Source organism: Atractosteus spatula, chromosome 3 (genome assembly GCF_055471065.1).
Source record: "Atractosteus spatula isolate fAtrSpa1 chromosome 3, fAtrSpa1.hap1, whole genome shotgun sequence".
NCBI lineage: Eukaryota > Metazoa > Chordata > Actinopteri > Semionotiformes > Lepisosteidae > Atractosteus > Atractosteus spatula.
Genome location: NC_142708.1, coordinates 8,145,648 through 8,159,991, shown reverse-complemented (window position 1 = coordinate 8,159,991; position 14,344 = coordinate 8,145,648). Strand labels below are relative to the sequence as shown.

Here is a 14,344-nt window from a genome sequence, read left to right as displayed (position 1 = left end):
AGGGAAAAATAAGGAAGTGTAGACTGACTCCTTCAGGTTTTGAGTCACTAATCTTCTACGACATCACAGAACACACACCACAAGCCATGCTTGGCTAATGCACAACCCAGGCTTGAACCCATAATGCCTGGATCATAGCACTGCACTCTGAAGGGCCCCATGAAACTAAGACATCCAGGAACCTAATTCAGACAACTTTCAAAAGGAATCTTTGAGAAATAATAGACCAAGAACCCAAAATCAATAATTAATGTATACAAAAATTCTTCATACATGTATAGGTCATTTTAAAGAAGCAATGTCTTCTGTTTTTGCTGCCTGGTGCCCTTGACCTATCAGACACTAAGCCTGTGGAGCAGCTGATACAGCACATGATCCACATGAAGCAAGATTGCAATAGAGAAGCAGAAAGTGAGGAGGAAGGGGGCCTGACTAAGGAATTCAAGGTAAGAACCCCCAAGGTTTTTCCAAATCAGGTAGATTAACAATAAATAATTGATAATTCTAAATGTTTTAGATTAGGTTTATTAAAATGTGCACATAAAATATTGTGTGCAATTTAGTAACCTTAATACATACCTGCACAATACAGTACCTCACTCCTCTGGAATTAGTCCAGATGACAGCAACTAGACATACTGTACTTCAGGGCTCGATAGAATGTCCTACCCTCAAAAGCTAAAAGCTTTATTTAATTTTTAAAAATGAAGATTACAAAGGAGGCCTAAGTCATCAATTTAAAATCCCCAAAGGAATCAACAAGCTCAATTCAACAGTTTCGTTTTACTTAAACCTAAGAAGATTTATGGGAATCTGGAACAATTGCTGAAGCCAATAATATAGTATCTTCCAAGAAATGGATGAATGAGATCCACATCTACTGTATTGAAAATGGTATGAACATGCACGATGAGGAAATGACTTTTTTTCTTTTGTAAATGTTCTTGATTTTACTGTCTTAATATTTATGCCTTTGTAGATCATGTGGGTTTGGGGTCAGGTTTAATTAATTTGGTTAAAAGTGTTTATGCCCCACCCATCAGCAAAGGCATTATCAGGCAAAAATTGTCCTTCATAGTGCTATCTCTAGGGATACATACTGTATCATGTTGCTCATTTTATTGGAAAACACAAACACTGTAGGCTGACGATACTGTATACTGTTATATACAAAGTTTCCTATCTGTACCTCATCTATTAACTATGTGTTCATGCATTTAAAATTTGCAACAGAGAAAACCTGCTTTTTACCTTCAATCTGCACTTTGGAGTGATAAAAAGATTAATAATATTTTAGCAAATATTCTTTAATATGGATTATTTTCACTGGTTCCAAAAATTGACTTACATCTAGGGCAATTTGGTCTCCAAAAATCCAAATTGTATACTGTATGTTGATTGAAGTGAAGGGGCTTCAAAAGGAGTACCAAGGCTTAAAGTGCTGCATGTGATGCAGTCAAGTCCGGATTGCATCTTGCCTCTGTCATCACTGTCTATTTCCTGCCTAGGGCTCAGGTTGGTAACTTTGAAAGAGCTTCATTTATGACGAAGGGGGAGGGGTGCTGTTAAGGTTTACACTGTATACAGTATAGTTTAGCTCTATGCATATTTTATTCTAATTTTGTTTTCCCTTTTTTTTAAAGTTCAAAACATAAAAAAACTATTTTACAAAAATAATACCTTTTAAATGTTTGTGTTGAAAATGTAGGTGACCAAATAATTATGGATTTTAACTGATTTCACTTTGCTAAAATCATCTGTTAAATCAAGTGCTGTGCTTTCATTTATTTTAATATGTGGGTTCTATTGTTATTGCAGAACATTTAACCTGTGATTACAGTCTCATTTTCTAAGATGTCCTTGGTTAGACCTTTATTTCTTCTATGGGTTCTATTTATAGCCCTTGTTTGAATTAAAAGATAGAAAAAAATAAGTAGCTGTATTCTGATGTTAATAATTTTCCTTTATAGAGTTTACCAAAGAGCTGCTTTGGTACCTGTGAGGCTGCAAAGAATCAGTATAATAAAGGAAAAAACCGCTACAAAAATTCTGTTCCCTGTAAGTGGATATTTAAGTAAATAAGCTACTGTACAGTATATATCATTTTAACAGCATTTTTCGGGTGATTGAACATTTGTGTTAAAAAGATACATTATTGAAGCAGATACAATTACTGTACAATAGTTATTATGAGTGAATTTGTTTGTTTTAAGCACATATTTCTTGGGTTGAGGAAAATTTTCAAATCTGATGACTGGAGGGCTTAAGAGACCGATTGCAGAACTGCTCGGTAACAACCCCAGTTAGGGTTAAGGTTAGCATCCCCACAGTACAATTGTGACTTCATGGCTGCATTTTGGAGACCAAGTGAACTTTAGGAAGACTGAGAAAGTTTTCTCCCATCTTCAATTTCTTTTCCGAATACATTTAGCTGCTTACATTGTATTGCACTGTTCAGGAATTGTATTCCTACAATGAGTTAAATTAAAACCTTTAAGAAAACACATTTCACTGGGTACACTCTCAATTTTTTTTCATTTCCAGTGGAATCATAAGTTTAAATGGAGTGCAAATTGCATGATACTTGCAACCCTAACCCTAACAGTACAATGTTGTAAAACTGACTATTGTTAAAGAAGGGTATGTGAATATTAATACTTCTGCAACATTTTGTAGATAAGAACTCTACAATTCTACAAAAAAGCATTGAAACCAACTGCATTTGTTTTCTTTCAGCACTATAGATACTATAACATCATTAAGCCATCCCTGGCAAAATCACTGAGATACAAAATTATCAATCAATCAAGGAGTTAACATAAATCAGTGATGACTAGCACTGAAATGCAAGACCACTGGTTTTTACAGTAAGACATGTCTACTCTAAGAAGACATGTAAATTAACTTAAGTCTATTTCATAAACAAACTCAAACTCAGATGTGCATTGTACTTTTACAAATTGAACCTTTATTTTAATAACAGGTTGTACATTACTTTTGATATGGATCTATTAAAAAAGATCGAAGAAATAACATAATGTATTGTGATTAAAACAGTGTTGAAAATGACTGTACAGTTATGAAAGAGTGATGTATTAAATAAAGAAACTAATCTGAGAAAACAAAAATAAAGCTAAAAAGTCTCATCTGTTTTCTTTTCCATAGATGATGCTTCTCGTGTCAAGCTGACCCCGTCTCAGAATCATCCTGGAAGTGATTACATCAATGCAAGCTACATAGATGTATGTAACATCATGAAATGCTCTCTTTATCCTCTATATAAACATACCAGTTAAGGTATAAGGTGTAAGAAAAACTATATTAGGCTGTTTAAACATTAAGAATAATAAATTGCATTTGTACAGAACTCAAAGAATCTCTAAATATCTTGTACAGACATCCAAACGTAGTTTGGGATGAGGTGAACAACCTACTGTGTGTACATACAAAAATCACACTCTTTCCTTACTCACGTGTTTTCATTTCACATTTCGCATTTCCTCTCACCAGAGACAGCTGTTACCATGCTTCCCTCTATGGCTCCTCTTGTTCTTCCAGCTGCTCAAGGGAATCCCTCAACTTACCCTAGAGTCATCTCCTCCACTGTCGTCTGCTAAGGATCCTGAGGAAGCATGAACTTGTTTTTTCTCAATCCAGCATCAAGGGGCTCCCTTAATATTTCAGGGGAACATCTAGCCTGCATCAATTTCTGTCCCTTTTCATCTCCACAGCCTGTTTCATCACTTCCCAACATTGTTGAGCTTTGTTTTTTTTATTGACTGGATAAAAAGTTGTCCAATCCACCACATCAACAGCATCAGCAATATCCTTGCTGGACACCTCTTTCCCTTCCCTGATCCTCAATCCTCTCTTTCTGCTGTCACTGTAGGTGCCCTTCTGGCTGCCTCCACGCACTCTGACATTACAGTATGTGATCATCCTGTATAGGGGATATTCCAAGCTTCTCCTCCCCTAACACCTGCATTCTTTTGCCTAAACAGCCCCCCCACCCATACACACAGACTTCGGTCACTTAAACTAGTCTACTGTACCATCATCCCTCAGATTCCAGTGTTTTTTATCTTCTTGTCCTTGCTTTGACCCTAACATCTGTGCACCAACCTGGATGCCAACATGCATGGCAAATTAAGGCTGTGTCTCCTGCTCCTGGAGCAATGGAATGTTAGTTCTTTTATATAATGAATTCCCCTCTCATTGTACCCATGCTGCACTGTTTATAGGCATAGTTATCTTTACAGAGGAAAACAGTTCACAGCCACATGGCCTCACACAACATCTCAGATTCCTTTGTAGCATTTTGCAAACTATTGTTATCACTGCACTTCTTTGTGGTTCCACTTGAAGAAAAAATCTTTCCTCACCCTCGCAGTTTGTGATGTGATGTGTCCACATTCATTATACGCTAACAATTTTACCAGTTACATGAAGTATGCATTTTAGGCAGGCCAAATTGAGCAAGCCCAGAGCTGATTTTAGTTTGCACACAATGGTTCCCAACTCTAGTTTTATGAAGAGTGACATGGGAGGTTTAATAACCATGTAGTCTGATCCTTGGTCTAACTTTTCATCTGAAGAACATCTCCTCAGACTTGGATGGTGTCATCTTTTCCCAAATGGTACTAAAACACTGATATTGGAAATTGTGATAAAACAATGCAAGAGTGTCACCAATAACACAGCAACAACCTGGTTTGACTTAGAGCATCAAAAATGTGAAGAGGAATAGTTTTGTAAATCAATGCCTCAAGTCTTAGTCTGCCATGAGAGTGCAAGGAAGTTAGAAAAAAGTAGTTTCAAGCTTAACAAAATGAAAGTCTCCTGAAATCTGAAAGACACATTTAAGAGCTCAGTGTGTGCTCGGCAAGTGCATTTACTGGCTGAGGCAATTTTTGGTTATCCTTCATCCCTATTTTCTGATTGAAAAATATTTGTGATACAACATGTTAATGATTTCTTATAGGGCGTAACACTTCTTTAAAATTTTAGTACAGCTGTGGAGAAAAATATTTTCCACCGGGAAGAAGCAGAAATCTTTCCACTGTCTGTGCAGTAATACTGCCAGTTTGAAATGGTCATTATGGAGAACCCTTAATGACACAGTGTAAACACACTCCAAAGAATGTGATGCTATACTGCGGCTGTTTTTGTTGAAAATAAGGTATTGCATGTCTGAGTGGGCTGTAAGTAAAATATTCAAATTGTTTTACAGGGATTTGAGAAACCGAAACACTACATCGCCACCCAAGGTATTTCTATATGCAACTGTTTTTATGGCTATTTTATTATGGATTTTGTTTTATTTTTCAGTCTTAGTCTTACAAGTGTTTTCTTTTCACTGATCCCCATACCAGGCTCCATCTGTCGATTGTTTTCTTTTTATAAGCTCTGCTGTTTTATCTGAAGCATTTATTTTTTTAATTCTTAAGAAAGAAACTCAGAGTTTTGATTGTCAATATATGCAAATACAGTACCTTTATATTCTGTCAAGAAATAGAAACTTTAATTTCACAAAAGTGAAGCTAACCCTCTTTTTTTTCCAGGGCCCCTTCCCAACACCATAACCGATTTCTGGAAAATGGTGTGGCAGGAGAGGACCTCAGTGATTGTGATGCTCACCAACCTGGTTGAAGGCAATAAGGCAATGACCGATCTTGTACCAATAGTGGTGATTGAGTTCATCATGTGTCCAACAGAAAAGTTTCTTGCTGATAGTTTGTCCTCGTTTCCTAATGATATTTGGGGTAACACATACTGTGTTTTTGTAACTCCATTAATTTATGACGTTTTGCTGGCAGGAATGATGAGCCACAGAAAGGAGTCTAGCAGGGCAGGTTCTAGGCAAATTCTGGTAACTGGAGTTCAAGATAGGGAACCAAGGGGTTTTTACTAGAGTTAGTTTGCAAGACCAGAGAGACACAAAGACAGAGCAGAGCGTAGTAATAACTGATAGCTCAAATGACAAAGCATCTTCCCCATAGCAGTATAAGTGTTTTATAGGAAGTTAGGTCTAATTAGAACTTAAGTTGGCTTGGTAGAAGGAGGCGTGAATTGGCACGTGACCCGAAATAGGAACCTGTGAGGAATGCATTAATTCAGAGAGGAGCTGCGTTCTCTTCATGGCTACTGCAGGTTGCAAGCTGCTGCCCTACGGGGCATGACAACTAATGTATTGCTTTCTTAAAAACACATATCTGTCCTGTATTGACACAAAAGAGATTTCCAAAATGAATTTACTCAAATTCTAGTGATGATGAAACAAGACAACAAATATAAATGGTAGCGTACTTATTACAGTACCTTGACATTGACTGAGGAAATGACAGTGCTGACCAAAGATCACTGCTGGATCAGAAAAACACCTCTGTAGGTTTCTGAGAATGTGGAGCAAGTACCTTATTTTGCATAGTTTTGTAGGAATTGATTGGAGAGCGTTTGCTGCAGTGAGGAGTGAACTAGGTGTGTAAATGATGCAGCGTTCAGCTTTGTTAGATTAATTATATGATTATATATCATACAGTGTTTTGATGGAGAATGAAGCGAGGGAAAAAATATATATTATGTACTCTACAGAAGATCTCCTATCCTATTAGAACTCCCAAAAAAAGAAGTATCAAATACGTTTGCAGGCGGAAGCTTTGGCAGGTTAAAGAGACTAAGGCCCACACTACACCACTCAGATGTCCATGGAGGAGAGATAAAAGAGAGTGTAACTAGCTGCTGTAGCAGCCAGGACTGCAACTGGGGCCTGGGTATCAGGGAAAGTGAGGACTGTGAATAGAGAGAAATATTTGATGAGTAGAAGAGAAAAGGAGTGGGCACTGTGCTCACTGTGCCCCAAAGGTATCAGTGGTAAAAGTCTGTGCTGGGTCAGGTCTTCTTGTTCACAGTCATCCCTGATGCCTACTTTGCTGGCGTCCAACAGGTTTGGTGCCAGCCCTCAACTCTATTCTCTCACCTCCACAAGCTTCACCCATGGCCTCTCAAGTGCAGTTTTTCTTCTCAAGGAAATTACTTAAGCTGACATTTGACTTCAGAATTGTGACATTAAGAACATTGCTTTAGCAGATGGTTTTTCTCCTTTTAGACTGGTTAGCACTTTTTTCCCCTTTACTCATGTGCTGTATTGTTGTTCCTCTGAAGCCTTGCATATCTAAACCAACTTGACTAACTTCAATTACTATTGAAGTACTCTGCATTGGTGTTTTGTCATTCATTTTTATTCTTTGTGATGGCTTTGGAAGCTTTTACTTTATGAGCATGGCTTTCATTTCTGTTTCCTTTGTATATTTTATCTTGACTCTTCTTAATTACAATTTGACCCTACTTATGACATTTTATTTAGTTGCTGTAGATTCTAAAATAACTTGGTGGCCTGATTTAGGTCAGGTGTTTAAGGAATGAATATGCTATAAAGCATTGTCTTTATTTCTTAAAATTGCACAGTTTTGTACCTACAGTAGGTTTAAAATATTAATGTAAGTTACTTTTACAGTATGTTTGGGGAAACATGAATATCGCTAGGGAACAGAACATGTCCATATTTCTTTTTTAACACAGCTGCCAGACACTGAGTGGAGATTTGCACACCACATTTCTCCAGATCACTTCAGAATGACAAGTCTGTCAACCAGAAACTATGGAGTTATTAGTTTTCTTCACCTTTTAAGTTTCCAGACTGACAGCAGAGTCCTGCTCATGCTGTGTATGAAAAGATTATCTACAGTAAGCCATGTCTCAGATGGCAGACTCACGTTAGAGATATCTCTTAATCCAGCCAGGAAAGCTATGCACATGTATGAGGGTGTTAGCAAAGCAGCATACTGTTTGCATATTCTTTGTAGTGTTTTTTATTATTTTTATAGAATAAGTAAAAGTCAAAATGAATTCCTATTTTTTGTTCAGAATTGATTTGTCAGTATATATTTGCAGACTAAATGTGAGCAGTACTGGCCTGAACAGGGGTCCCAGATCTATAATGACCTCAGAGTTTCACTGCATGCCCAGACAAAAGATCCTGAGGTCACCATGCGAGTCTTTGGACTAGAAAAGGTAAAATGACTGGAATTCTGCAAATAGTAGATACCAAACAACCCTCTTCCTAAAATACTAAATATGCTTTTGCCTTTGTCTCGACTCTTCAGTGACACTAGTTTAACGAAGTTTTAAAAATGAAATGCAACAATGATATATACTATGACAAAAATATAATAATTGATTATATATTGCTTTAATCATATTCATCTCCTGGACTCCTGTCAATTTCCAAAGTCATGTTTTTCATATCAGAATTTAATTTTTATATCTCCCTGTGTCATTGCTATGTTCTGGTATCTATCACTTCCTGTTTTTTTTACTTAGTTATTGAAGTCATTTATTCATATGCAAAAAAATCAGTTATCAATATACCTGTGTTAAAACGTATTTGTAAAGTGTTCATTACTTGGTTTATGCTCTTCATTTATATTAATTAGTGACCCACACATACAATTGTAGTGATGAATATGAATAAGCAATGTCAAAAGTTCATGTTGAATAAATAACTTATCATGTAAATTTAAAATGTATTCCATGCAGTTTTTTTAAAAAAGGAAATGAAGGCTATAATTAGCCTAGCATCTAGTGTGCTGGCATATAATTTCTGTGAGTTCTTTATTATGGCTAAACACTATGGGTAAAAGATCAGTGTTTTCACCATTATTTTACATTTCATAATTTGGCACTATTGATGAAAAATATTTTGGTTTTAGAAAAAATAAACTAACAAAAGGAGAAAGAGATACAGTACGTGCCTACATGGTGCAATTTAAATGTACAAGTGTTTCACTATATAGACAGAGTATCGTTTCTTTTTTCAAGGTTGGGGGCTGTAAACATAGAATTGTGAGACAGTTGCATTATACAGCCTGGCCCGATCATGGCACTCCTCGGAGACCTTTAAGCCTCCTTCACCTTGTCAGACTGACAAACAACTGGTGGGCAGACAACAGAGGGCCAATCGTGGTCCACTGCAGGTGAGACCTCTGTATATTGAGATAACACACCTGATGTGCTCACCCAGCAGAATCTGAAACAGTCAATATTTTCAATTTGTCATCAGCACTTACTGTACATAACCTTGAGCTGTAGGGATGCTGCAAGCTCAGGGAAGGTATGAAGCGGGTCTATTCTAATGAAGTGGCCCCTTCTGAAAGAATAAAAGGGACAACGTACAGTAAAAGTGATTTTCTCCTGCTTTGCTCTGATCCCAAGCATTTCCAGATAGTTTTTATACCTCAGAACATCCTCCTAAGTTACCATAAATGTCTTGTTTAAGAGAAAGAGATGCTTAATCATACAGTATGTGGGACCAACATAAATATTACCAGAATGAAAGAATATTTATATATTCTAATATAATATCTTATTCTCCACCTCCCAGTCGCTCTGAAATGTCATATACTCTCAGTTACAAACATTTAACACAACAGGTGTCTGCCTTCCACAGCATGTGCAAAGCTCAACCCAATTTAGTAGGAACCCTATCATAGACCAAGCCCAACAAACACTCAATCATGATAGAAAACAAAAAGCAAAAATGTAGTTATTTTCCCTTTAAAATGATTCTGTTTTCAAAGGTCTTTGTTAATTATTAAAGGTTTACTCCATAAATGCATGGGTTTATCTTAAACAGTACTACCTTGATAAATGGTGGATAACAAATGCTGATGACTCATATTGTCTGACTCGTTTTCAGAAATTCATGCACATCTTTTTTTATCTGTGGTTATGAGTCCCCTGCTAGCTTAGCTGCTGCTGTATTTATAGCATTGAATTGCCTTATGTGTCACATTACCATAATGTGGTACAAATGATTTTTTTTGTAGAACAGGGATGTGCAGCTATTATAGAATGGCATTGGTTAACATTGACATGAACATTGATGTGAAATCCAAAGTTTTCTTTGGATTCAAAAAACAAAACAATTTCACCTGATCAGAAATACAGGGAGGTAGTGTTGAGGGTTTGAACATATCACAAAACAAGAATCTGCATGGTTTTGTATACATCAGTATTTGGATATTAAAGTCAAAGGTTGTATGAAAAGTCTTCCTTAGCTTATTAATGGCCTCAGTCAGGACAGGACAATCTGATGAAAAGGCAACACATCATAATGCTGAATATTAGATTAAAAAAAATACAAGTAACATTTTTACATTTAGTCAAGCAACCCTAGATACAGTATTTACATTTTTCAAACTCTATAAATAAATGTATATTAGCTAAATGTAGAGTATATGCTGAATGAAATCTTAGTGAAAATCTTAGTCCTAAAACAGGAAATAAATATGCTTAGAATGTATATACAATTGCTGTAATTAAAATAAAAAACATTCTGACAAGACGTTGGAAAATTGCCTGGTTATTTTTTTTTTCCTTCCTTCACCTAAAACTTATAATTAAGCAAAATAAAAAGAACAAGATGCCTAAAACTCTCAAGCTCCCTTCAGCAAAAAAATAAAATATACAGTGGATTTCAATAAAAAAATAAAACTTGTACAGGCAAACCATTCGAAAAGAGAAAGTTAAAAACTGTTTATTTTGAAATTTAAGTGTAGCACAAATTAAGATGCCATGTGTACAATATACACTGACAGTTTTTAAGCAGACATGAAAAAGTCTAATTCTGGAGCCTGCCAGTTATTTTAACTCTTTGTATGAATTTGCAAAGGCTCAGTAGTGGAGCTTTAACCATCGTCTGTACATTTACTGTACTTATATAACAGTACAGAAAATGAATAAATAAATATGGTGTGAGATGTATTTGATTTCATTGTCATGAATATATTGATGTGCTCTAAGAACATTGATGACTTACAGTATACAGCATATAATAACAGAAAAAATGATTGGCTGTTTTAGCTCCTCTTTTGTCTTTCTACCTTAAAAGAATTTGAATTGAACTGTTTTTTTTAATGAAGATGAGAAGACTTAATTAACATTCAGCTTGTCCTTTTACACATTTTGACAAGACTGTTTGCAGATTCGTTTTTGACATTTGGTTTTATTATTTTTCAATTAAATATATTTACAATACATTAACACCAAATTCTTCTACATTTTACAACAACTTTGCTTTTAGACATATCACTTACAATATATATTATATAAGTATTGTATTATAATGTTAGGGTAGCCAAGACGAAATATCTTAGGATCCTATGCGGAGAAGAAAGAGTGTTCGAGAGAGGGTCGAGGCAATAGGCGCAAGCAAGGTCAGGGTATCCAAAGCCGAATCGTAAGCCAGGGTCGAGGTCAAGGAACGAGAAACGGTGAACAGAATCCAGCAGAGTCCTCAAAGAAATCCAATCCAATTCGTTAGGCAAAGCCATGGTCAATGAACAGGCAGAGAGGTCTAAATCCAAAAGAGACGATCAGAGAAGGCAGTTGAAAACACGAGGTAGAAGCTCTAGACAAGAAACTAAGACTGAGCCTAGAGCAGTGCGTACAGAGGGTGTACAAGTATGGCATGTACTGGATAGGAGTTGATGAGGAACCGCCGTGGGTGATAGTCAACACGTGCGGCGGTGCTTGTAGTTAATAGGTATACGCTGAAACCGATTAGCTCGTTAGCGAGCAATACTCAGAGGACCGGTGGTTGTAACATATACAGTATACAGTACTTATACTGTATATTAGCATGACAGCTTAAGAGCCAGGTCAGGGCCTGGCAAAAAATCAGTCTCTCATAAATGAAGAGGGTGTTAAGAGACAGGTGAGGTTTTCTTTTCACGATCAAGAAAATAATAAAAAAAAATTCTTCATAATAGGAGAGTGATTTCAGAGCCTGATCTGCAAATTGAAGCAGATATCTTAACTACTCATTAGACATTGGAATCCAAATTTGGTGTGTTTCTGTGTCAATATGATATTCAGTTTCCTCTAGCTTGGAGTATAAATTTCAGTCAGGTTAAAAGCCTGTTCTTAATTAGTGCAAAGATAGTGAATATCATTTCCCTTATCAGGGTAATGCCAGGGGATATCAGTTCATGTGCATTCTAAGATTTATCAATATATGATTTAACTCAAAGTTTTTTTTCTGAAAAATAAAATTCTGTATGTGATCCTGCAATGGCTGCACCTGTAGTGCAGGGATTGGGCGTACGGGCACCTTCCTGGCAATGCACCAGCTCCTAGCTGCGGCTGAGATGGGACACAGGGTGGACGTGCTCCAGTGTGTCTCCAACCTGAGGAAAAACAGGGAGGGCATGGTGCAAAATGAGGTGACTCTATCCATATCCTTGAACTACCCTTCCTGTTTTCCCTCTCCTGCAGTCACACTTTCCAGTCATCTCCACAAACAACATTAGCTCCTTCTCACACTGTTCCCTGGTGTCACTCTTTCCCCCCTTTTCATTACTGTCTTACCTGCTTCTGTCTCCTTTTCTCTTGTTTCTACACAGCTGTGTTCTGTTTATAGCAGGGGTAGGCCACCCTGATCTGAAGAACTGAAGATGGAAGTTCAAGATCTATAGGAGCTTGAACTTCAAACTCCAGTTTCTACAACTCAGCCAATCTCTTCATCTCCTGTAGATCTCTTTAACACGGTTTTCCTGCTTCTTTCTCCATTAAAACTCCTGGTTCATCTCCCTGCACATCTCCTCATAGCCCCTTGCCTCTCTCACACAATTTCTGAACCTTTTTTTCTTCTTTCCCCTTGCTGTCTTTACATTCTGTATAACCCATCTCTCTTCTTCCCCCAGAAGCAGTACATGTTGATCTACAATGTTCTGCTGGAGGCTCTCCTCTGTAGAGATACCCGTTTCCCTGCCTCCCAAATTCAGCAGCAGCTCCGTGAGCTTCAGGAGGAGAACCCTCACTCCCACCTCACTGGCTACCAGATGGAGTTGCAGGTAAAATCAAGCAATCCACAGATGAAATTTTGATATGCATCTTTTTGTCCTGCAAGGAATATCTACTGTCAGAAAGCCATTGATTCCTGGTAAGGTTTGCATGCTAGATGAGACTTCCCATCTATCCTTGGTAGGCCACTAGTCCAATGATGACACACAGACAATTTAGACAGACCAGCCTTGACAATATGTTTTGGAAGGTGGTGGAAAGCTGTAGGGAAATCCAAGCAAAAATACAGAGAACATGCAAATGAATTTTATTCAGTTTAATGTAGGTCAAATGCTGAAAGAAAACACCAGTGAGCATGTGACAGAGGAGCCTGTCACAAGGTACAGATAGCACAGGAAATATATATTCTTACACCTTCCGTTGAGCGGTTGCTAGATAAGTTCCTGAGGGTGCACACTCAGAGCTTGACTAGTAACTGCTATTACTTAATTTCATATACATTCACATACTTAAACACAGGTATGAGTGAATGGAGAGTACTCTCAAAATGGATGATACTCACTGTTTGTTTGGTGTCAGTAATTCCAGGGTGGGTCAGCCTATGGTGGCCTCAGAAGGCCAAATCTAACCCCACTTCTCAAGGCTTATTTAAGGAGATGGGAAAAACCATGCATTGAATTGGAGAAATGGTTTGTTCCAGAGGAGGAGGGGCTTACAAGCTATTTAAACTGGCTCCTCAGCCTAAGAGGTGGTCAGTATGTCAGTTAGTGTGACTGAAAATAGAGAGAAAGCAATAAGGAGGATTTATCTTCATGTAAAGAATTAGTTTTGTTTCTTTTTGGGGTTTTGTTTTCTGGTGTGGGGGACTGGGAGCACTGTAAATAAACTTATTTTACTTGAGTGTTTTTGTGACGGAGCCATTCTGTTATAAAACGGACCTACTTTGGCCTTCCTTTGTAGTTGACTCAATCCAAATGGTGAAGGAATGGAAATTTATTGCATTGTCAAAGTAATACAAGATTGCTTTTATACAATTATATACCCAGTTGCAGAAGTAAGCACAGGTTGTTTTTGTAGAAGTTTTTGGTGCTTTCTTTGCATACATGCTAAATGAAAATGAGGTATCAGGCAGTTTGTTGTGTTAGTTGCCTGTAAGCCTAAGCTGGATCTCTCAGGACATACACAATACAACACGGAACACCACACAATGTGGACAGTACATTACAAATGTAATTAATAATAACAGGAACAATAAATATGTTGTGGGACAATAAATATGTAGTTGTGAGAGAAAAAAATGTTAGACCATGCAAAACGTGCATAGTGCGGATGTGTATTGAGTCTGAGGCATTGCAGTCAGCTGTTGCAGTAAGGATGTGTACTGCAGGAGGGTAGAAGCTGTTCTTAAGGTTTAATAGCGCGGTACCACTTGCCAGAGTGCGATGGGGAGAACAGTCTGTGGCTGGGTTGGTCGGGACTGTGC

General features: G+C 37.3%; 1 protein-coding gene across 1 annotated transcript in view; it reads left to right on the top strand.

The window, feature by feature from the left end:
• LOC148837338 (receptor-type tyrosine-protein phosphatase mu-like) overlaps positions 1-14,344 on the top strand; it is a 37,517-nt gene that overhangs the window by 12,511 nt on the left and 10,662 nt on the right. The window contains exons 13-21 of the mRNA XM_088912326.1: positions 340-446; positions 1,971-2,058; positions 3,166-3,242; positions 5,231-5,267; positions 5,562-5,659; positions 7,951-8,070; positions 8,878-9,032; positions 12,146-12,281; positions 12,762-12,911. Of these exons, the coding sequence (XP_088768452.1) occupies positions 340-446; positions 1,971-2,058; positions 3,166-3,242; positions 5,231-5,267; positions 5,562-5,659; positions 7,951-8,070; positions 8,878-9,032; positions 12,146-12,281; positions 12,762-12,911 (968 nt within the window). The remainder of the gene's footprint in view (positions 1-339; positions 447-1,970; positions 2,059-3,165; positions 3,243-5,230; positions 5,268-5,561; positions 5,660-7,950; positions 8,071-8,877; positions 9,033-12,145; positions 12,282-12,761; positions 12,912-14,344) is intronic.